This window comes from Phascolarctos cinereus, unplaced genomic scaffold, assembly GCF_003287225.1.
Source record: "Phascolarctos cinereus isolate Bilbo 61053 unplaced genomic scaffold, phaCin_HiC Scaffold_1;HRSCAF=81, whole genome shotgun sequence".
NCBI classification, from domain to species: Eukaryota; Metazoa; Chordata; class Mammalia; order Diprotodontia; family Phascolarctidae; genus Phascolarctos; species Phascolarctos cinereus.
Window position 1 is genome coordinate 247,368,717 of NW_027555514.1, and position 22,545 is coordinate 247,391,261.

General features: G+C 38.6%; 1 protein-coding gene across 1 annotated transcript in view; it reads left to right on the forward strand.

Annotated features, from left to right (window-relative positions):
• The window catches only part of OTOGL (otogelin like), a 194,923-nt gene that overhangs the window by 25,859 nt on the left and 146,519 nt on the right, over positions 1-22,545 (forward strand). Inside the window, exons 6-14 of the mRNA XM_078150389.1 lie at positions 3,839-3,966; positions 4,620-4,726; positions 8,113-8,219; positions 8,768-8,893; positions 9,584-9,692; positions 10,886-10,932; positions 11,445-11,590; positions 12,745-12,868; positions 16,493-16,670. Of these exons, the coding sequence (XP_078006515.1) occupies positions 3,839-3,966; positions 4,620-4,726; positions 8,113-8,219; positions 8,768-8,893; positions 9,584-9,692; positions 10,886-10,932; positions 11,445-11,590; positions 12,745-12,868; positions 16,493-16,670 (1,072 nt within the window). The remainder of the gene's footprint in view (positions 1-3,838; positions 3,967-4,619; positions 4,727-8,112; positions 8,220-8,767; positions 8,894-9,583; positions 9,693-10,885; positions 10,933-11,444; positions 11,591-12,744; positions 12,869-16,492; positions 16,671-22,545) is intronic.

The window sequence follows — 22,545 nt, forward strand, 5'->3', positions numbered from 1 at the left end:
CCTATGTTATGATCCTAATTCATTTTACTTGTTACCTGTGTAAGCATTTGTAAATAGGCATCTGAAGCCATGTGTTTGATTGCTAGTTCCTTTCTTGTATTTTGTCTCCTATGAACTTTCTGGATCTCTACTGCTGTTCAGCCAGGTACTGCTCGGGATAGATCTCTGAGCCTGGAGTCAGGAAGACCTCAGTTCAACTGTGGCCTCAGATACTTATGAGCTGTGTGACCCTGGGGAAGTCACTTAAACTTTGGTTAACTCAGGCTTCTCAACTGTTAAATTTAGATAATCCAATAGCAGCTGCCTCTCAGGGGGGTTGTAAGGATCAAATGAAATAATTTATGAAGTGCCATAGTACTTGGTACATAGTAGGTGCTATATAATAAATGCTTATGTCCCCTTCGCCCTTCTCTTCTTACATTGTTGCTAGACTCTGTTATATTACTTAATGGATGAATAGGTAACAAGGGGATACTTATAGGCTAGGACTCCCTGTTAAATGCTTAGACAGTTTTCTCCCTCTGTCTTTCTTTTCAGTTTAAGGCCATTTTGATGTAACAAGTAAATATATTCTCATCTTCGTAGTTGTACTTCATTTCTGACCAGGATCCTATGGTTCCTATATTTTAAACTGTGACTGTGGCCCAGGAATACAAACCCATTTATCTCTTCATTTCCCAAGGGATCAAGGGGGAGGGCCGTTGTTGACTTTAAAAAAGTAGCCTGAGCTTGTCTGGAGAGCAGTGGATGGGAACCAGGGTAGGAACTACATAAACCTGGTGGAAGGAAGAGTTATGACGGTGACACTAGTAAGCCCTGATTTGTGGAGCTTAAGGCATTACTCAGGGAGGGAGGACACCTAGAGACTGGACACTACAGTGGGACATTTGGCACAATATGAGGATCCTGGGTTACTAGGATTCAAAACAGATAAGAGAAAATGCAGTGAAAGGGGCAAGATGGTTTCCTAAAAGGAAAGTAGGACACAGAAGACAATTTTATTTCTGGCTGTCTCAGAAACTAAGGAAATGAAAACAATTAGTATGGTAACTTCTAGCAACCTCATAGGTAACCTAGGTAAGGTGTCTCTTTAAAGCCTCCTCTCCCTCAATCCACCAGTGGTCTTATGCAAGGAAATGTCTAGGTGTTAGGTTTAATACTTTTTGTTGTAAGAGGATTGGTATGCTTTCTAAACTCAGTCTATATTTTTCTAATATAAATAATTTTAGGGGCAACTAAGCAGCTTGATTAAATGCAGTTGGGAATGTAGTTTCTCATTTGTGATTTTAAAAATTGTATTTCTCTGCTCGTATGTATCTTATGCTCCAGGGGCTGCATCACAAAGAAACTAGGCTTTTCACTGTGTGTGTCCGGGAAGATTTACATTTTTTGCCAAGTGGAAATTGAATGTAACCTCTCCATAATTCATGGCTTCTGAGACTGAGGGCTGGGTGCAAAATGATCCCCAAGGCCCCTTTTGGCTCTAAAATTCTCTGATCTGTGATCTGTGTCCCACAGCAGACATTTACATTTTGGATTTCAAAGCAGCCAAGCTAATATTTATCAAGTTCAACATGAGTAAAAAAAAACCCCAGCTTTTGGGGTTCTTTTAATTAGTTACGATGAGAATTAGTGAAAAACATGTCATTTATATCCTGGGGTTAGAACTCTGGGATCTGAACTTCAGCATTCTTTAGTTGTATTGAACATCTGTGGAACAAATCAAGCTTAGAATACATGGATTACTAGGAAAGAACTCTTTTTGATTTTATAGTAATTATACTTTTTTTTGGTAGTAACAGGTATTTTTAAAAATGTTTTAAATGTTTTTTAATAGAGTATGATGCATAGTAAGACTTCAAATTAGCATTATAGAGTTATGAGAGGCAGGATGATATAGTGGACAGAGAGCGGATCTCAAACCTAGGAGGAGCTGGGTTCAGGTCCTGCCTCTAACACATCTGCTGAGTGACCTAGGATAAGTCATATATCTTCTCTGTGCTCTGGGAAATGCCAAAGGAGGTGCTAACCTCCGTTGTTAGAGGGACTTTCTTACACCAGTGAAATCTCCCGGTGAGTCCCCATCCTTCTCCACAGAATTAATGCAACTTAAAAGGGGAAGGAGGAAGGGAACAATTATTGAGCACCTATGTGCCAGGCACTGTGCTAAGTACTTTACTAATATCTCATTTGATCCTCACAACTACCCTGGGAGGTAGGTGCTGTTATTATCCCCATTTTACAGATGAGGAAACTGAGGCAGTCAGAGGTTAAGTGCCTTTCCCAGAGTCACACAGCTAGTGTGTTTCTGATGTCAAATTTGAACTCAAGTCTTTCCAACTCCAGGTCTCATGTTCTATCCACTGTGGCCAAAAGGCAAAAGCATGGCCTCTGCAAGAAACCCTGGAACTATGCTTTTTTTTTTTTTTAGTCCTAGCAATGGGGTTAAATGACTTGCCCAGGGTGGCACAGCTAGTAAGTGTTATGTGTTTGAGGTCAAATTTGAACTCAGGTCCTCCTGAATCCAGGGCCAATGCTTTATCCACTGCGCCACTTAGCAGCCCCTGGAACTATGCTTTTTTTTTTTTTTGGCTAAGCAGTGGGGTTAAATGACTTGCCCAGGGTCACACAGCTAGTACGTGTTATGTGTCTGAGGTCGGATTTGAACTCAGGTCCTCCTGAATCCAGGGCTGGTGCTCTATCCAGTGTGCCACCTTCAGACATATAGACTTGGAGCTGGAAGGGCCCTCAGAGGTCATCCTGTCCAACTTTTCCATTTTATTGTTGAGGAAACTGAGTCCAAAGTCACCCAGCTAATAAATCTCAAAGGTGGAATTTAAGCAAGTCTTCTGCCTCCAGTCACTGTTCCTTCCATGGTTCCCATGGTGATTTCAATGTCTTCAGCTTTTGAGATTACCTCCAATTTATCATGTGTATATTTTATTTATACATAGTTACTTGAACATTGTCTCCCCCATTTGATTGTGAGTTCCTTTAAGGCAGGGAGTGTTTTTGCCTTTCTTGTATCCCCAAAGCTTAACTCAGTGACTGGCATGCAATAGGTGCTTAATAATTGCTTGTTGACTTGACTTTAAGCTGTATTTTTTCATTGGCTAGACCTGAGAAAGAAGTGCTCCAGAAATTGTTGGAGAAAAACATGGTGAAGGGATTCACTGTTCCTTCAGGTTTCCCTGCTGCAGTTCTTGGGTTATTCTACAGAGGAGGCTAAGATTTTGCCATGACTTTCAGGCCATGATTGCCATTATAGTGTGGGATTGGTACTCTTTGTTTCTAATCTTCACATTGTTGGCATCGGTATATCGGGAAGTCCTCTTCAGTTAGCTGGCTGGTTGTGTTTGTATTTGTGTGTGTGTGTGTGTGTGTGTGTGTGTGTGTGTGTGTGTGTGTATGTGTGTTTGTGAGAGACAGAGACAGAGACAGACAGACAGAGAGAGACAGAGAAAAAGACAGAGAGAGATGGGGTGGGGTAAGGTTTGGGCAAGTCTGTAACACTATCAATTGTAGAGAAGGTATTGACCTGCCTTGGTGAAATGAATTTCCTCACGAGGAGTTCCCTAAGCCAATGAAGTCCCATCCCCATCTTCTAATAGTGTGAAAATTTAAGCTCCTTGAGAGTAGAGATTGCTTCTTTCTTCATATTTGTATTTCTAGCATCTAGAACAATAACTAGCATGTAGTAGGCACTTAATAAATACTTCTTGATTGATTGAATATAAAATTATTTTTAATCAGGAAGTTTTCATTTTACTTTTTTATGTTAAGAGAAAAGCATCTGTATTCATGGAAAATGATGCTATTAAATGTTGTTGTGCAGTAGCTGAAGTTACAGAAGATGTCGCCATGTTTGCCAATAGCTGGTCTGTCCAAACTGCAGAGGATGTCGTATGTATAGCTACTGCATCAGATTTTCCAAGCCCATGCTCTATAGGAATACATCCTTTTGAAGTAAGTTGCCTTTTTATCAATTTTGACAGTAGTATTATGTTGTCATCAAAATATAGGCAGTTTTAGTGCAAACAAAATGTCTCATTTTGTTTAAATATTTAGTTTCCCCCGAAATTCTAGAACATGGTATTCTTAAGCCTTTATATTAAATTTTGCCAGTAAGTTTTAGCCCACAGGGGTCACTTATTGTGACCTGAAGGTTATGTTGACTTCTCAAATCTTAGTCCATGGAGATATAACACCTAGCAGGTCCTACCAAATCTGGGGAAAAAAATCCTTTTAAAGTATGAGTTTAGTGAAAGATCTGAAGACCAGTCTAGTGGAGATTCGGAGTCAAAAGTTCAGTGCTTTTTACCTAGTAAGCACTTAAATGTTCATTCATTCAGATGAATGGAGGCAGTTCTGCTCCTTGTATTTCTCTATGTAGATGAAATCACAAATCTAATTTAAAAAATTAATGATATAGCTTATTTCTGAGGAAAAACTTACCTTATAAATCCTGGGCCTTGTCTTTTTTTTTTTTCTGGAAAAAATAGAAAAAATAGAAGGTGTATTTTCTGAAGTGGAATCTCTTTTGAGACATAATATGAAAGACGGTTAGGACACATGAGAAAAACCGTCCTCTCACTAACCCGTGCTCTTCTTCTGGGCAGGTGATCTTCTTCAAGTGTCAAATCCTGCTTCAGTTTCCTTTCCTAAGCTGTCATGAGTATATTGATCCATATTCCTATATTGCAAGCTGTATCAATGATCTTTGCAAGTAAGTGTGGTGGGATTTCAGAAGCCACTGGTATCAAGACTCAGTTTTCTTTGGCCAATGAAAAAGACATGTTCTTTAATAGCCTAGCTATTCTCTAGCCTCTGTCAAGAAAAGAAGGCGGAAAGCTATGACAGGATCAGATAGAATGATGCCATTGGGGTGACTGTGAGGGACAGGTCGCTGTCACAGAGCTATTGGCACCTCTGTTTGTCTTGAGGCTCTGCCTTGGGGCCCCTGCTTCTAGAGCTGTTCTTGTACTCAGTACAAAATCCTTTTATTAAGGGAATTTGTTCTGTGGAGTTTGGATTCAGTCAAAGGGCTGAACTTGAGGACCTAGAGGGCCACATGTGGCCTCGAGGCCAAAGGTTCCCCAGCCCAGTTAGGGTTATGTTATGTAAATGGAATCCAGTAATGTCAGGGATGGTAAATGTGACAACTGATTCACTGGCTTTTGTCAATCTCACTTACCTTTTTTTAATCAGGTAAACTTGATGCATGCATGCATTCATTCATTCATTCATTCATTCATTCATTCATTCATTCATTCATCAAACAAGCATTTGTTGTCTGCCACATGTGGACCAAGCAGAACTCAAGAGAAATACAAAGTTTGGATAACACGTAGTCCTTGCCAACATATGGCTTATGGTTGAGTAGGAGGATAAGACATACATACCAATAACTATAATACACACTATTACATTGTACATCTTTAGAGAATATAGAACAAAGAATTTGCTTCAAGAAAGAGATGGTGTTTTATTTAGGCAATTAAGAATAAGTAGGATTGCATCAAGTAAAGAAGGGCAGTGAGGACTTTGCAGGTAGGTAGCATGCTGGATACTCTGGACTTGGAGTCAGGAATACCTGAATTCAAACCCTGTTTCAGACATTCACTACCTGTGTGACTATCGACAAGTCACCTAACCTCTCCCAGCCTCAGTTTCCTCATGTGTAAAATGGGAATAATAATAGCATCTACCTCACCAGGCTGCTGTGAGGATCAAATGAAATAATATGTGTACAGTACTGTTCAAAATTCTGAAATGTCTCTCCCTCACTCTCCCACAAATTGCCTACTGACTAAAGTTCAAAATCCTTACCCTATCACTCAAGACCTTTGACAATCTTACCAGTCTTATCTTCCTGACTTTATCTCATTCTACTCCGTACTCGATATTCCAGCGAAACTCACTTCTTCATCGTCCCCCACACATGAGCTTTGCCTTTCCTGTCTACATGTATTTGTTCACATTATTCTCAGTGCCTGGAATCTTCTCCACCGTCCTGTCCATTGAGTTCCTCTGAAAGTCAACTCAAATGTCACATAGTCCATAAATCCCCCCTCAATCTTAGCTGGTAATGAACTTTTCCACTTTGGAGTCCTTCACCCCTCTAAAATGCTTAATCATCTGTTATTTACATATAGTATCTTATATATATGTATATCATCACAAGGGCCAAGACTGTCTGATCTAAAACTTGTGTCTTCCCCAACCTCTAGCACAGTGTTCTTCACACAGTAGGCTCTTAATAATTGTTGAATTTTATATTAAATTTTGATTGACATTATTTTTTTTTCTTTACAAGATGTCAATTCATGAAACTCTTGTTTTGTTTCCAAATCATTCAATGTATAAGCAAAGACATTTTCTTTATTCTCCAACACAGAATTGTCTAACTTTTCTTTATTTAAGCTTCATTATTAAACTAGCGTCTTTAAAAAGTGAGCAAGATCACTTTCTAGGTTGGATTAGTGAGTTAGTATTTAGTGGATTAATGACTTAGAATATCATGAGTTGATGTTAGGAATCAGTATGAATATTCCCAAGATAATAATAGCTGTCTGGGTTCCTGGGATCTCATCAATTCAAGCTTAAATTGTCTAAAGAGGCTGTTTTTTGTTTTGGGACTTAGTCTCAGTTTATTAGATTTTCTAAGGCCTCTCAATTTGTCTGCCAAGTCATAATTTCTAATGAAACTCAGTTAATTGGACTAGTTAAACTACAGTCTCTGGTTACAATAATTCAGAATCCCATGCTGTTTGAGATGGTGACTTGACAATAGATATGCTGAAAGTGTTGAGGCGCCTGACATCCTTAATGTCATTCATCTATGAGACTTTATCCCTATTCTGTTTTATGTGCTTCATCTTTTGTGTTGAAAGACAAATATATTTTACAATACCAATTTTATAGATTTTTATCAGATTAATGTGTTAGGAATTAGCAGATAATTTCAGTTTATTTATGATAGCCACACAATGCCACTCAAAGAGAGACAGTATGATGTAGTGGATGGACAGATGGCCTTAGAACCAAGGTCCATATTCACATCCTGTTGATGGCACATACCAGCTGTGTGACCTCAGGGAAAAAAAACAAAACAAAACAAAAAACCTTGTCCTGTCCTTGATCCTATACAATCCTGTAAGACTAGGTAGCAGATACTACTGCTGATATGCAGTAAAAGAGGATATTTCTCACTGGGAGGTTCTTACCTCAGTGAAATTATGAGTCCAGACCAAAATAAAAGTTAAGAGTAGCTTTAGTAATTTATAATTTATAAAACTCAAAATTTTATTTGAAATGTCATCTTCTAGAATTTGAGACTGCTTTGGAAGCTTTACAAAGTTTATATCACTAAGAATCAAATCATATCATAATGAATTTTAAAGGATTATCTGAATTGTTTAATTTTGTAATACTGATATTGCTCCAATACATGGAACCTCATGGGGGTGAAAGTGGAACTTGTAAATATTTTCTGTTTACAGGTATTTTGTTGAAATGGAACTTAGCCTGTTGCATTGAAACCTAAGAAAATCACAACAGGTGCTGATAGTAAAGTGAAAAATAAAAGGCTAGTGACATATGTTATTAGAATGGATACTTCTTCCAACAGAAATGAGTTCATAACCCCCAAAACGGTTTAGACTTCAGAGGTTCATAACTTTTTTTGTGTCTTTGTCTGATTATGTCAATCTGGTAAAATCTTTTGACTCCTTTTCAGAATAATGCTTTTAAATGCATAAAGTAAAATACAAAGAATTGCAAAAGATATCAAAATATTAACAAAAAATAAATAATCTCACTTCAGGTTAAGAGCCCCTAGTCTAGATTGTAGAAAGACCCTACAGAGAAACAATCATCAATGTTCATCAGTCCAAATGTCTTATATTTGTCTATCTTCTACACTGAAATATATACTCAATAATAAAGAGAACACATCCTGTCATCAGTGATTATTGAAATTCCCACAAAGTGACTGGCAAGAAACAGAAGGAGAAACCCAGTGGTCTAGAAAGGTCAAAGGCTTGATCAAATTCTTTGTGCATTGAGCACTGTCTTCTTTGTTCATGATTCTGGTTCCTTTGTATTTTTCAGAGCTAATGATGATCATACCTATTGCCGAGCTGCTACAGAGTATGCGCGAGCTTGTTCGCATGTTGGTTACCCCATTCAGGAATGGAGAGATGACTTTCCTGCATGTGGTATGTTTTCCCTTTTTTCCAAGTTTGGTATATTTGTTGATGTTTAGGTTTAGCCAAGGTAGAACTTTAGCTAGGGTGGGGACAATGGTGCTTTGTGCCTAAGGCACTTACATTTAGAAGGTACTCATAGCACTAAGATTCCTCAAGCAGACCAGAAAGAACTAGAAAGTAGTTCAAGAGACTGGTTAACTAAAATAGGAAGCTACCAAATGGTGCCTGCCCCCTGTCCCATCATTGTGGCAGCTTAAGTAAATGCCTTTCACATTCCACCTGATGCCATGCCATTTTTTCTCCCCTTCATTATGTCTTCAGTGGCAAATGAAAGCATGTTTTGTGCCATTTGTCCTAAGTACAACAATTCTTAGTCACAGGGCTGCTCTGAGCCAACAATTGGTAGCTCCAAGTGCTCAAAATTGACTCTGAGTGTGATCTGGCTATAGGAAATTTTAAACAAAAATATTGTTACACTATACCTGATTATGATGTCTTTTCTTCTGAAAAAATTTAGAATACAGTTAACTGATACCTCCTCTGCTTGAATATTTCAGTTGATAAATGTGATGATAGCCTTATACATCGGGATTGTATCAGCTGTTGTCCACCCACCTGCACTTTTGAAAAAGAGTGCCTCGGAAGCAATCTTCATTGTCTTGATGGATGTTACTGTCCTGACGGTAAGTGTTTCCATCAAATCAATAAAACCTTGTAGAGCATAGGGTGCCTGACCTCATAGGAAAAAGGAAGGGATGGTCTTGGGCGACCTCCTTGGTCTTCAGTTATGGCTTATGGCTCATGGAACAGTGCCGAAGGAGCTTTGGCCAAGAGTGTTTAGCAGAAGCTTCAGTTTGCCAACTTTTCACTGAATTCAGGCACAAAGGTATTTTGGATGTCACAGCAGAGAAACTTCTTTAATTGGGTGTTAAAGACATGTAATAATTGGAGCTGCATCTGTGCTTTAAAATTAAAGTAAATTTGAGGTGGAGGTAGAGGAGTAAAGCCAAACCTATTATAATACTTTGATTCTCATTCCAGTTTTAATATTTACTTGCAGATTTAATACAGATTTATATTTAAGAAGATTTTCTCCCATGCATTGTCTGACAAAGAGCCAACTTTTTGTCAGCTTTTTCAAAAAACAGTTTTTTACAATTCACCTTTACCCCATCCACAACTGGAGCAAATTTGCAAATTTGGGAAAATATCTGATCTCAGCTAGCACCAGCTTCCCCTTTGTGGTAATTATTGGAATCACAGACGTGGCATGATTGAAATAGGACCATGTGATGCAGATATGGCATGGAGCAGAACTGGAATGCTTTGTTTTTTATTTTAAGCACTGTCTTTGAATATATACTTTCACACAGGCCTCATAATGGACAATGGAACTTGTGTAGCCTTGGAAAAGTGCCCCTGTAGTTACCGTGGATTATCTTATTCAGTTGGTTCAATAATTGAACAAGAATGTTCTGAATGGTAGGTCACTTTCTCTTTTTAATTGTTTCTGTTGGGAAGATGGAAGATCCTTCCTACTCTCTGTGTCATAACCAATCATGGGTCCTGTCTTCAACATGATCACTCCTTTCCTCATCCCTCAACACTCCTCTTCCTTTGTCCCTTCTCTTTACTGTGCAAAGCTCCCAACCTCCACCCCTTCTCCTCTTCTGACCCTTGGATTCTCAGACACCTACAAAGGCAGCCGTTCAAGAGTCATTGGGAAGATTGTACTCCTACGTTGTCTCCCAGAACATGTTACGACTACCAAAAGTGACCCTCAGAGGGGAGGCTCTTTGTTAGGGGTAAATGATCGGTGAGTAAGAGTCTTGCCTCCATACTTTCCACTTTGGGTGACTTACATGGGATGAACAGAGACGTATGAATTATGATCTGGGTTGCAGATTTCATAATAACATCTTTCTTCCCATATTCCAAACTTTCATATTACTGTCAAAGTCACCACCATTCTTCCATTCACCCAGATTTTCAGAATCTCAGTGTTATCACCTTGACTCCTCACCCTACCTCATCCTGTATACCCAATCAGTTGCCAAATGTTGTCTATTCTGTCTCCATAATTTTCATATCTGTTTCATTTTGCCTATACCTAGCAGCCACCTAAGTTCAGGTCCTCATCATCTTTCTCCTGTACTAATGCAATATGCTCCTAATTGGCCTCTTTTCCTCAAGTCTCTTCTCAATCTAATCCATCCTCCACTTAGCTGCCAAAATGATCTTCCCAAAATTCAGGTCTGACCGTATCATCCCCCTACTTAATAAACTCCAGTGGTTTCCTGTTGACTCTTGGATCAAGTATTTTGTTCTCATATCTTTGAAAGGTTTCTATTTTGGGTGTGTGTTATAAAGTACATAATTATCAGTAGAATAGCATACACATGTGATTTATAAATATATATACATATATTTATAAATATAGACTTATAAATAAGTCTGTACATATTAAAGGTACATGTTCAAAAACACTTTTTTAATGGATGGGATGCATGATCAAAAAATTTTGACAACCACTGCTCTGGGCAATCAGTTCACCTTTTCTGAAATGTTTTTCTAACTTGGCTTCCTTAAAATCTATCAATATTCTTTTCTGAACATTAACCAATATACTATTTGAGCAGATATTAACACAGTGTTCTGCATTGTGTCTCATTTAGTGTTTGTGTTGGTGGAACTTGGAATTGCACGAAGTTTGATTGTCCAGGTAACCTTGTAGTTATTAACATTTCCATTGAGCAATTTTCTCTGAAAATAGAAATGGAATCAGCTCTAAGAAGTGGGTGGTACTGATTTTGTGGAAACACATTGACTAAATTTGTGTGCGGTCTGTCCCTTATGGACAAAAGGGCAAATGGTTGTGATAATCTGTAAGAAATTTAGAAGTATTCCAGAATATAAAAATTGGCTTACAAACCAGAAATCAGGTTACAACCAAGGAACGGCAATTAGATGAAATATTTAACCTGGTTCTCTGACAACATATTTGAAAGTTGTAATGGGTTGTAATGAGAATAGTGGAAAATATATCATTTGATGAATTAAAAAAATAAAATTGGACTGAATAATTTGGAAATTTGTTCTAGAAACTTGTCAAAAACAGCCACTTGTCAATTAAGTTACTGAGCAGTTAGTTTTTCAATAATCGAGTTACATGATTATTCTGCCCTGAGCTGAGTTGTTTTTATTCTTTTCATGTATCTCCCTTTTTATTTCTAGTTGAGTGCTCAGTGGTCAGTGATTCTCATTTCACAACTTTTGATGGTCGACATTATACTTTTTTTGGTGTCTGCCAGTACATTCTAGTGAAAGGGACTGGGAAAGATAAATTCACAATCACTCTACAGCAGGCTCCTTGTGATGAGGTAAGGAAGACAATCTTAATTAAAAATCAAAATGACTCTGCTACTCAAAGATTTCAAATGACAAGTCATGTAACCCAACCCTGGTAACAAAAGTCAATAGAAGTTTTTCCCTTGACTAAATGAGTAAAATAATAATGAAACAAATCTACAATGGCATAAATAATTATATTTTTTCTTGGTAAAAGTGATTTCTGTTATACTTAGTTTTTTGAGCCTTTCATGCATGGTTGCATAAGGGAAATAAGTATTTGGTTACATTACAACAGGTGCCTTAAAGAGATAAATTCTTTTGATGACAGGATTGAATTGCCAAATGGATATGAGGAATTTCTTAATGTACTAGAATGTTTATTTCGTATAGAGTTTCTTGAACTAATAAATATGTAAATAATTTATAGTGAAAGAAACCGAGGCCTTTTGTCAACCTTTCTAAATTGGAGCATATCAAACTTTTTACTTTGTATCCCTGGTGCTTAGCACAGACCTGGCACATTAAAAACCCCTTGATCAATGCTTGTGGACTTACAGTTTTAACACTTAATTTGGCTTAATTTAATATCAAGTGTTCAAAATAACAACAAAAGATTATATTTTTGATAATGTGTGCACTCATATTTACATAATGATTTGTAGTTTACAACATGATAATATTATCTCATTAGATTCTTACAACAGTCCTATGAGGTAGGAAGGCAATTGAATTTTGCCATTTAAAAAAAATGCATGTCAGGAAGTTAAATCTGCTTCAGAGGTTTAAATGGTAGTAATCTTTTTATTTCATTTTATTTTGTCTACTCTGTGTGTGTGTGTGTATGTGTGTGTGTGTATGTGTTTAATGTGTTATCTGCATACATTTTGAAATGTGCCTGGCCTCAGTGCACTTTATGCTACAAAAGGAAATCTTATGCAGACACTTAAAAAAAAAGTTCCTTATTTTCACGTTCTATATTGAAGATGCCAACATTTATTTATTGCTTACTATGTGCTAGGCATTAATCTACACTCTGGGCAGAAGACTTCTGAATTAGAAGGCATAATTATCTCTTTGAATTGCCCCTTTTAATTTACAACTGTTCTTGTGTCAAGGATGTACATTTTGGTCAATTCTTTTTCTCTCTCTTTTTTTTTTAATCAATTATCTGTTTTGTATTTAGAACCTTGACTGGGCCTGCTTGCAATCAATAGCACTACTTCTTGAGGATGATTTTAATAAACAAGTGATCCTTAATAGAGGAGGTGAAATCCTTACAGGCCCGAGCCAGGGTTTTAATTTGAATGGTAAGGAATACTCTTTAAATATGTTTTTAATTGAGATCTTGTTTTTATATCCCCTTGGTTTCCTGGTATAGCCCTCCCACCTCATCAGCCATCCCTTGTTGTCATTGGCCCTTTGTTCTTGAAGAGGACCATGACATCAGGGAGGTGACTCCATGACTTGCAAGTGCATTGGAATTAAGTGAGGCAGGGCCATGCAAAGTCACTAGCCTCACTTTCTTCTCTGGAGCCATCTGGGTCCAGTGGCAAGATATAGATTAGAATGACAGGAGATGGTCCAGCTAGAGCCATCGCTTAAAACAAAAGATAAGGAAGAAAAATCACAGTTTGGCATAATTCACAAATACATCAGTAGTCTGTTAGTACATGCTGTGCCCCATTTCCATAGTCCCCCACCTCTGCAGAGAAGTGAGGGAGGTGCATTTTCATACCTTTTCTTCAGGGTCGGGCTTGATCATTATAATTATATAATGATCAAATTCAATTTTTTATTGTTGCTTCCATTTACATTGTGGTAGTAATGCTATACAGTGTCCCAAAGGTCTCAGGATAGTTTTAAGCTATTAAAAATTAATACCTTCAAAGCTCCTTAAAACTGTACTGAAACTTTTGGGAACATTCTGTGTATTATTTCCTACTTTTGCTTTACTCCGATTTTCCTCATTTCACATAAGAGCTCTTAATGGTCATTTTTCTCATGATAAAGCTTCAGAGAGTGGCTCTGTGTCCTGAATCTGAAGATCCTAGGTAGCTAGGTGGTACAGGGGATAGAATGCTGGGCCTAACCTCAGAAAGACCCTTACCTCGCTAGGTTATTTTGAAGGCCAAATGAAATAATATTTGTAAAGTGCAGTATAAATGTTTATTAATCTTGTCCAGGCTGGACATGTCAGGGTAGTAGTGAGAACAGAGAAAGTGGGTCAAAGATGAGAGAGATTGAAAATGGACAGGACTTGGTTTCATACCTGGGATGTTGTCCATCCTCCTCTCTGCCTCTGTCATCCCCTTCTGTGAACTTTTTATCCCATAGAAATCTCTCTTGTTTCCAAATTACTAAAATACCTGTTGTCCGTACCACTCATTTATCTATCTCACTTTTTTTGTGGGCATGCCTTGCCTACCCAACTAGACTATAAACATTGATGATCAAGTTGGGTACAATGGAAGGGGCACTGATTCTGGAATCTGTGATGTCTCTGTCTCTGATTCGTACCTATGTGACTTTGTGCAAGTCACTCAAGCTGAGACATCTGTAAAATGAAGAGATGGACCTAGATGGCCACTGAAGACCTTTCCAGATCTACATGTATAGCCAGAGACATCGTATTCTGCATTTTTGATTCTCCACAGCATCTAACACAAAGCCATCACCACAGTTCACATCCAATACATATTTGTATAAATATAATATGGCAGGAGGATCATATGTGAAGGAGAAGGATGAGTTGAAAGTGACTGCAAAGTTTTGAGCTCCAGTGACTTTGAAAATGAGAGCCCCATTTACCAAGTCAGGAGGTAAATCAATAGTATAGAAAGAAGGGTGGTGAATTACGTGTTGAGCATGTTGAAGTTGAGGCGTTGGCAAGACATTCCAGAGGCGATGCCCAACAGGCAGCTGGAGATTCTGCAATGGGACTTGGGGAAAAGAAGGTAACAAGATGTAAATGGAGTCCGCAATATATAGGTAACAATCAAAGCTATGACATTGACTGCGATCTTTAAGGAAGGCTTTACAGGGAGAGCAAAAGTCAGTGGACAAACATTTATTAAGTGATTGTTATTTATTGGGATTGAGCCGGGCACACAAAAACATAAATGAACTAGCCTTGCCCTCAAAGAACTTACATTCTGTCATGGGATATAAAATGTACACACAAAAATATATGTAAAATACTTATAAAGTAAATACAAGATAACTTCAGGAAGAGCTGGGTGGCTCAGTGGATAGAATGCCAAGCCTTGAGTCAGAAAGACCTAAGTATAAATCTGGCCTCAGACATTTACTAGCTGTGTGATACTGTGCAAGTCACTTAAACCTGTTTGCCTCAGTTTCCTCATCTATAAAATGAACTGGAGAAGGAAATGGCAAACCACTCCAGTATCTCTGCCAAGAAAACCCCAAATGGGGTCACAAAAAGAGTTGGACACATCTGGGCAATGACTGAACAACAATAACAGACTTCATGAGAAGAGAAAACGGCAAAACACCTTATTTAGGGACTTTACGAGGAAGAGGCAGTCTGTATATTTGTGGGAAGGCTGGCCTTCAGGGTCATGAAAACTTGGGTTAAGGGCTTACCCTATCCCAGGCAAATCTCTCAGAGGGTAGGTTGACACAAATAGTGAACACTTCCCCATCTGCCTCTTCCCTGTGCCGTCTCTGCCCCCCCTACTCCCAAAAGGGAGGAAGATGCAGAGGTAGAAACAGAAGAGAAGTAGAAAGAAAATTATGTAGTTTAGGGTCATGGAAGCCGTGAACATGAAAGCACTTTTTATATTTATAGTTAATAAAAATTTCGAGTGTATAAACTACACTTGGCTTTATGTTTATGCAATAATGAGTTGCTGAAAATTGAGTGCAAATTGTTTTTTTTTCTTAATGGAATTATATTTTAATGCACTAGGAAAACTTATTATTTAAAGAATAATCACCTCTTAATTTTCTGCCAATAAATCTGAATGTTCATGTACTTCATTACAAATATGGGTGGTGGTGGTTGTTGTTGTTGTTGTTTTTTTTAACAATTCTCTCAGTCTTGGGAAGATAAAGATCTAATTCTCACAACTCTACCACAGTCTGGGCTAGTCCAGAGAGTGAAATATTTTCTGAGTAAACCTTGGGATTAACATTAAGCCTGTTAATAGACATAAGTTAAACAGATTCACAGAATTCACAAAATCATAGAAATTGAGGTTTAGAAGAATTGTTAGAAGCCATCTAGTCAAACCAAACCCATAAGGCATCCCATTATAATTTTTGTTGTTCAGTTAGGACTGACTCTTTATGGCCCCATTTGGGGTGTTCTTGGCAGAGGTACTTGAATGGTTTGCCATTTCCTTCTCCAGCTCATTTTATAAATGAGGAAACTGAGGCAAACAGGGTTAAGTGACTTGCCCAGGGTCACATAGCTTGTGAGTGTCTGAGCTCACAAAGATGAGTCTTTTTGACTTGAGGCCCAGTGTTCTATTCACGGTGCCACCTAGCTACTTATTATAATATCCTTTACAATTGATTATTCAAACTCTGCTTAAAGACCTCCAAGGTGGAGGGACCCACCGACTTTCAAGGTGTCTCATTCTGCTTTTGGGCAACTCTGAATTGTTAGGAAGTTTTTTTTTTTCCTGACAGTAAGCCTAAATTCTAAGTTAGACTCTGCCAAGTACAGCACCAGACCCAAGGATGATACCATTACTTCTCCACTCCAAACCAAGTTGGATCCTTATCTTGATCCTTATACTCCCAGAACTCTAGATCCCACAGATTTGATCACTTCACATTTCAGGAGAAAAATACTTGTGACTGAGAGCTGGAAATATCTCAGACCATTCCTAGAGGTTCTTGGGAGATCCTGAAGAGTTGTTGAGTTGAACTATACAAGCTGATTTATGTGCTTTCTTCTTGTGCAGGCCATGTTGAAATTCGAAATCTGTCCTCTTTGTTTATTGTTCTGAAAACTAGATTTGGTTTAAAGATTATATTTGCTAAAGATGGGGCAAGACTTTATATTCAACTCAGTACGGACTGGAAGAGGAGAACAATGGGTCTGTGTGGAACTTTCAATGGGAACATAAGGGATGATTTCATGTAAGTATTAACTTTGCATCATTAACTTGCGTCTAGTGACTGAGCTCTTAAAGAATGAATTATTGACTAAGTTCTCTGATAGATGCTTATTACACCAAGAAACATAGCTATATTTTTTAAATTTATCTAGCTTTTTAAACATCAACTTCATTTACTATTCTCTTCCTTGGTATTCAAGATCATCCAGAAGCAGATGGCATCCTACCTTTCCAGTCTTATCTCTTATTCCTTCCCTCCACGTATTGTGCATTTCAGCCAAACTGGACAGGTTCGGCTTCTCAAATATATATCATGGTTCCCCAATCTCTATGCCACAGGAAATTCCTCGACATTTCTGTTCTGGAGATTTCCTTCCCTTTCCATCTTGGTGTGTTAAATGCTTCTTCTTTTAGAGCCAATCTCGAATGCCCCCTCCTGTAGGAGACCTCCTCTGATCACTCTAGTTGGTGACGACCTTCTCTCCCATCATCACTTTGTTTTCTGACTTCCTAATGTGCTTATCATGCAATTTCATAGAACATAGGTCTCTCTATTGTTGTCTTTCTCCGTTACTGGACAGTGAGTCTAGCAAGCGCAAGGAGTTATTTGAGTAAGTTTTGAGTTCAAGGACAGTATTTTATTAATACTTTGCGTCACTCCCAGACCTATCATGGGAACAAGGTCTGTCTTTCTGTCTCTTTCTCTGTCTCTCTCGGTATATAGATAAATACACAGATTTGTGTTGTGTGTATACACACATACATACACATACACACTCACATTCCATATTGGGTGTCCTAAGAGTATTAATGCAATTTTAAGTTTTAATAATTTAAAACTGTACCAAGACTTTTAGGACACCCCATATACACATACATATGTACATATACACATGTATACATGCATATATACATTTCTGTGACAGCTACTGGCTGTGTGACCTATAGCGACTCACGTAAGCTCTCAGTGTTCTCGGCAAGGCGCCAGCTTGCAGAGCTAGAAAACTCAACTCAGGAGTCTCCTATTCCAATGAAATCACAGAACCATCTCTATCTAACATAATAACAATTTTTCTAAATAACTTTGTTTTGGTCTCCAAGTTATTTTAGTTTTGGCTGCTAGGCACGCTTTATAGACATGGAGAACAGCATGTAATCATCCCTGTTTTTAAGCAGTTGATTGATGAGGGTTTGTTGAACACTTATTTCTTGCCCAACACTAGGCTAGGCACCCTGGGTCCTACAGAAGACTTAAGAAAAATGGCCTCTTTCTGTTAAGGAGCTAAGTTAGACAAAACTAAAATACATCAGTTAATCAACAAAGTGCCTCTTGTGTATTAGGGATTGTTATAGGCCTGCATTGATATACAGAAACAACCAAAATTTAAAACTTCCTTGGACCAAGTATGATTTTGTGTCAGTTGACTTGCCTGCTCCTTCGAGTGTTAAAAAGTAAAGTACACAGCACAAACTTGTGTCTGTTACCTTTACTTTGATGCATATGAATGTATGTGTATATATGCATATCATTATATTTATCTGTGTGTATATATATGTGCAAGTATATGCATGAATGTTCATATATCTGTATACATACATATACATACATACATACATATATGTACATACACATATATATGCTTTACCCTGCTTGGAGAGGGTGGGGAGGAAGGGGGAAAAAAAGAACAAAGTAAAAAGTACATAGCAGAGAGCAAAAGAAAACTTACAAGGAAGTAAAGAAAAGATGGACATCCCTGAACAAAATGTGCAGTATTTATTATATAGACTTTCTTGAAATGGAAATTTATTGCTTTATATTTTGAATCCTCTCTTATATTCTGCTGTGCACATGGCAATTTTTTCCCTTTTCTTATTTTATATTTGTTTCTTTTTTGTTTTCTTACTTTGTATTTAAGTTCAAAATTTAAAAAAATTTACAAAAAAAGTAAACTACATTGCCTACTACTAAGTTCCAAGCACAGAATCACAAATTTAGAGGTGGAAGAATCCACACAGACCATCTAATCCTTTTATTAAGGGGATTTGTTATGTGAAGTTTGGATTCAGTCAGAGGGCTGCATGGGAGGACCTAGAGGGCCACATGTGGTCTTGAGACCACAGGTTCCCCACCCTGATCTAGTCAAATCATCTCATTTTATAGATGAGGAAACTGAGTCTCAGGGCAGCTTTGTGACTTGCCCAAAATTACTGTTTTTCAGAGGCTGGATTTGAACTCAGACCTTTCTGACTCCACAAAGTTCATTCCACATGCAGCCCACTGTAGTTCCTCATTGTGATGTAGCAGCAAACCCAGGTTATGCAAGGCCATGGCAGGTCTCATAAGTGGAGGCCCACGTCATGCATAACCCTTTACCTGAGTATGTATGTCTCTGTTATTTAAGGAACAGCCTAGATAATGTGCTAGGGGATGTACCCATCTCCAGAAGAATGATCTTTTTTTGGCCCCAGCTACTCAGAAACCTATCCAGGCAAGAAGGGGTGGCGAAGTGTGTCAGTGGAGGGAGTACCTGTACTGAGGAAGTCACACAGCTCTCTATTTAAGCACGCTACGTTGTGGCAGATATCCCTGGTGATTTTTACATCTGTATCAAGCAGCCAAGTGGTGCCTTCCAAATAATGTTTTAAAAGGCAGATTCAGGTGGAGGGGACAAGAGACCTTGGGGGCAAGACGTCTGACCTTGTGATACAAAGCCCCATCGTGGAAAGAGACTTTGAGACACAGCCGTTTTGGGAGAAGACAGAGACCCCAGGAAACATGGTCCCCTTGGTTTTTTTTTTTAAGGCAGTTGGGGTTAAGTGACTTGCCCAGGGTCACACAGCTAGTAAGTGTCAAGTGTTTGGTCTGAGGCCGGATTTGAACTCAGGTCCTCCTGACTTCAGGGCCGGTGCTCTATCCACTGCGCCACCTAGCTGCTCCAACATGGTCCCTTTGCCAGAGACTCTAGGACAATATGAAGATGCTGCATGGAGGTCACCACTGGGTGAAGGAGTTCCTTTAGGGTGCAGCTGCCAAGAATACCATCAAGTAGTTTTGTATTTTAGCTAATTATTCCTGATTTATGTTACACATACTGGCTGGGTGACTCTATATGACTTCTCGGTGCTCCAGGAAATTCTCTAAGGTGCTGCCTGATTGGTAGAAGGACTTCCTCACTTAAGAAGTTCCCCAATGAAATCAGTTTTGGTTCTTAGCCTTGTCTATTTAGATGTTAAGATGGAAATGTTCTACCTGTTGGGGGCATCTATGTGCTCTCAGAGCTCCATGTATTTTGGACTCCTAGGGGCAATAGGCCCAACTTGCCCAACCTTGGTTGTGTCTGTATGGCCGAACTATCGGTGTGGGCTGGAGCAATTGGACAAGGGTCTATAGAAGACATTGAACTTCAACTAGGTCTTGAAGGATGGGCAGGATGTGAATAATTAGGAATGGTATTATAGGCAGGGAGGATATCATGAGGATAAGAACTAAGGAAAAACTAGCTTTTATCTTAATAACTAATTGTAATTAGAATAGAATTTTTGTATGGAAGGGGAAGGAGGAGAGGGGAATAAGCATTTATATAGCACCTACTATGTGCCAGGCATGTTGCTCAGCACTTTTTACGTATATTATCTAATTTGATCTTCACAACAACCCTCTGAGACAGGTGTTATGATTATCCACATTTTACAGTTGAGGAAACTGAAGCAAATAGAGATTAAGTGACTTGCCCATGGTTATACAGCTAGTAAGCTCTGAGACCAGATTTAAATTAAGATCTACCTGAGTTTATGGCTACAAGACAAGGAGTAGGATAGTCTCTGAAGAATTAAGTTTCTCAGAGGACAATGGAGAGGTAGATACATGATGAGTGTTAGTAGTCTCTTATTCATCATTTCTGCACCTGGAATAACAGGAACAAAAATGTCAACAAGGGATTAATTGCTCATTTAAATAGAAGAGGAAAGAAGATGGGCTGGACATGTGGCAAGGATGAAGGATGATGACAGGTAGATGGCCAGAGTGGACCACTGGTATCCTTGCGATGTCAGGAGAAGTCAAGGAAGGCTTCTGCCACATTGGGTGTACCTGTTGTGGTGAACCTACCAGAAGGGTACCAGATTGGATAGAATACCACACACAGAGGAACCACACAGGTTGGGCAGACTTAGATGGGTTGGGAATCTATGTTATCACAGGTCCATTTGAGTAGATGAGGAATGCTATAGTAATAATGATTATAGGCATGCTATAGACATCTTTATATTGTCCTATAGTTTCTGGCACAGGGACCATATTTCCTGGAGTCTGTCTTCCCCCCAATAGGGTTGTGTCCCAAAGTCTCTTCCTTTACGGGGTTTTGTGTCACAAGGTCAGAAGTCTTGCCCCCAAGGTCTCTCAACCTCTCCACCTGAATGTATCTCTTATATCCCATCTCAGATGTGGTTCATTCAATTTTCATATTACTAATTCAGTTATGTTTTTAGAGAGAATATTAACATTTATTATTACTCTGTTTATACAACATAAATGTTTTGAGTAACATAAAAAATATTATTTCAATCCATTTTCTTGCTCTGCTGTGGGTCAGAATGGGTTAGCAGTTAACACAGACTAGAGGGTTGAACTGCCTACTCAATTCTAAGCCTCAACCTCTTCCATGTGCAAACAACCAAAAGTTATGTCAATGCGGGACATTATTTCAGGGGAAGAGATGGCTCACAAACATTGTTTAACTTTCTGGTATTTGAAGTCAAATTCCTCTGCTTCACAGGGAATCAGTATGCTATGGCAAACAAAATTGAACAGACAATTTTAATCACTTGAAATTGCTTTTAGGTGGGTTATTATAGTAAGTCAACAATGGAAATGGTGGTATTTATTCTCCAAAAAGAAAAAAATATATAATAAACCTTGTCCCTGTTAAACTTTTCATTTGTTCCTAAGAGCATTTGATAGGCAAAACTCAAGAGGACTGCTCTCAACAACCCTAACCCCCAATCCTCACCCAGCCTAGATCTGTCATATCTTAGAGCTTTAGGAAGGTAGAAAAAGAAAGAGACCAGAAAAGGAAGAGAAATGGAGAATAGATGTCAAAAAGGGTGAGAATGGAAGGCAGCATTCTGGGATGGTTTGCAGGGGTGGGTGGAGTTAGTTCAAACCCAAGAGCCAGTTGTTAAATTTTCAATGTGAGCATTTACACCTCACAAATTGGCAAATGGCACAAATCAGCTGTTGATTTGTTGTATTATTGATTGTCTGGGGGCTTAAGTAGATGAAGGAGAAAATGTTAATAATGCAGATGAAACTTAAAAGTGTGTTGTGCATTTTTTTCCTTAAGAGTTGGTCATTAACATTTATAAGCACATGACTACTGATCAGAAATGGGGGCAGGGAATTTCAAACGCTAAAATATGTAAAAAGAGCTAGCATTTTATGGCATCTACTATCCAGGCCTTGTGCTAAGCACTTCACAAGTGTTATTTGATCTTCGCAACAACCCTGGGAGGTGGACTTTACACACTTACCGATGAAGAAGTAGAGGTAAATAGAGGTGAAGTGACTTTCCCAGGGTCGCATAGCTTAATGCCCGAGGCTGGATTTGAACTTAGGTCTTCCTGACTCTAAGCCAGGACTATATCCATTGTGCCACCAGAATGCCTGAAATACTGCTCTTCTTGGCCACACTGCAATGAGAAGTTGTATCTAGGTAGCCATAGTTGAATTGCAGCGTGGCTGAAACATTTGATTAGTTGGTACTGACCTGAGCTGATGGATGAGCTAAGATCTATCTGACTGTCAAGTCTGTCTGCATGTGCATACCTAACTCCAATCAGTGCCTCACAATCCTGTAAAGAACATGGTGCTTCAGTAATAGTGGTTAGTCAGTTAACTA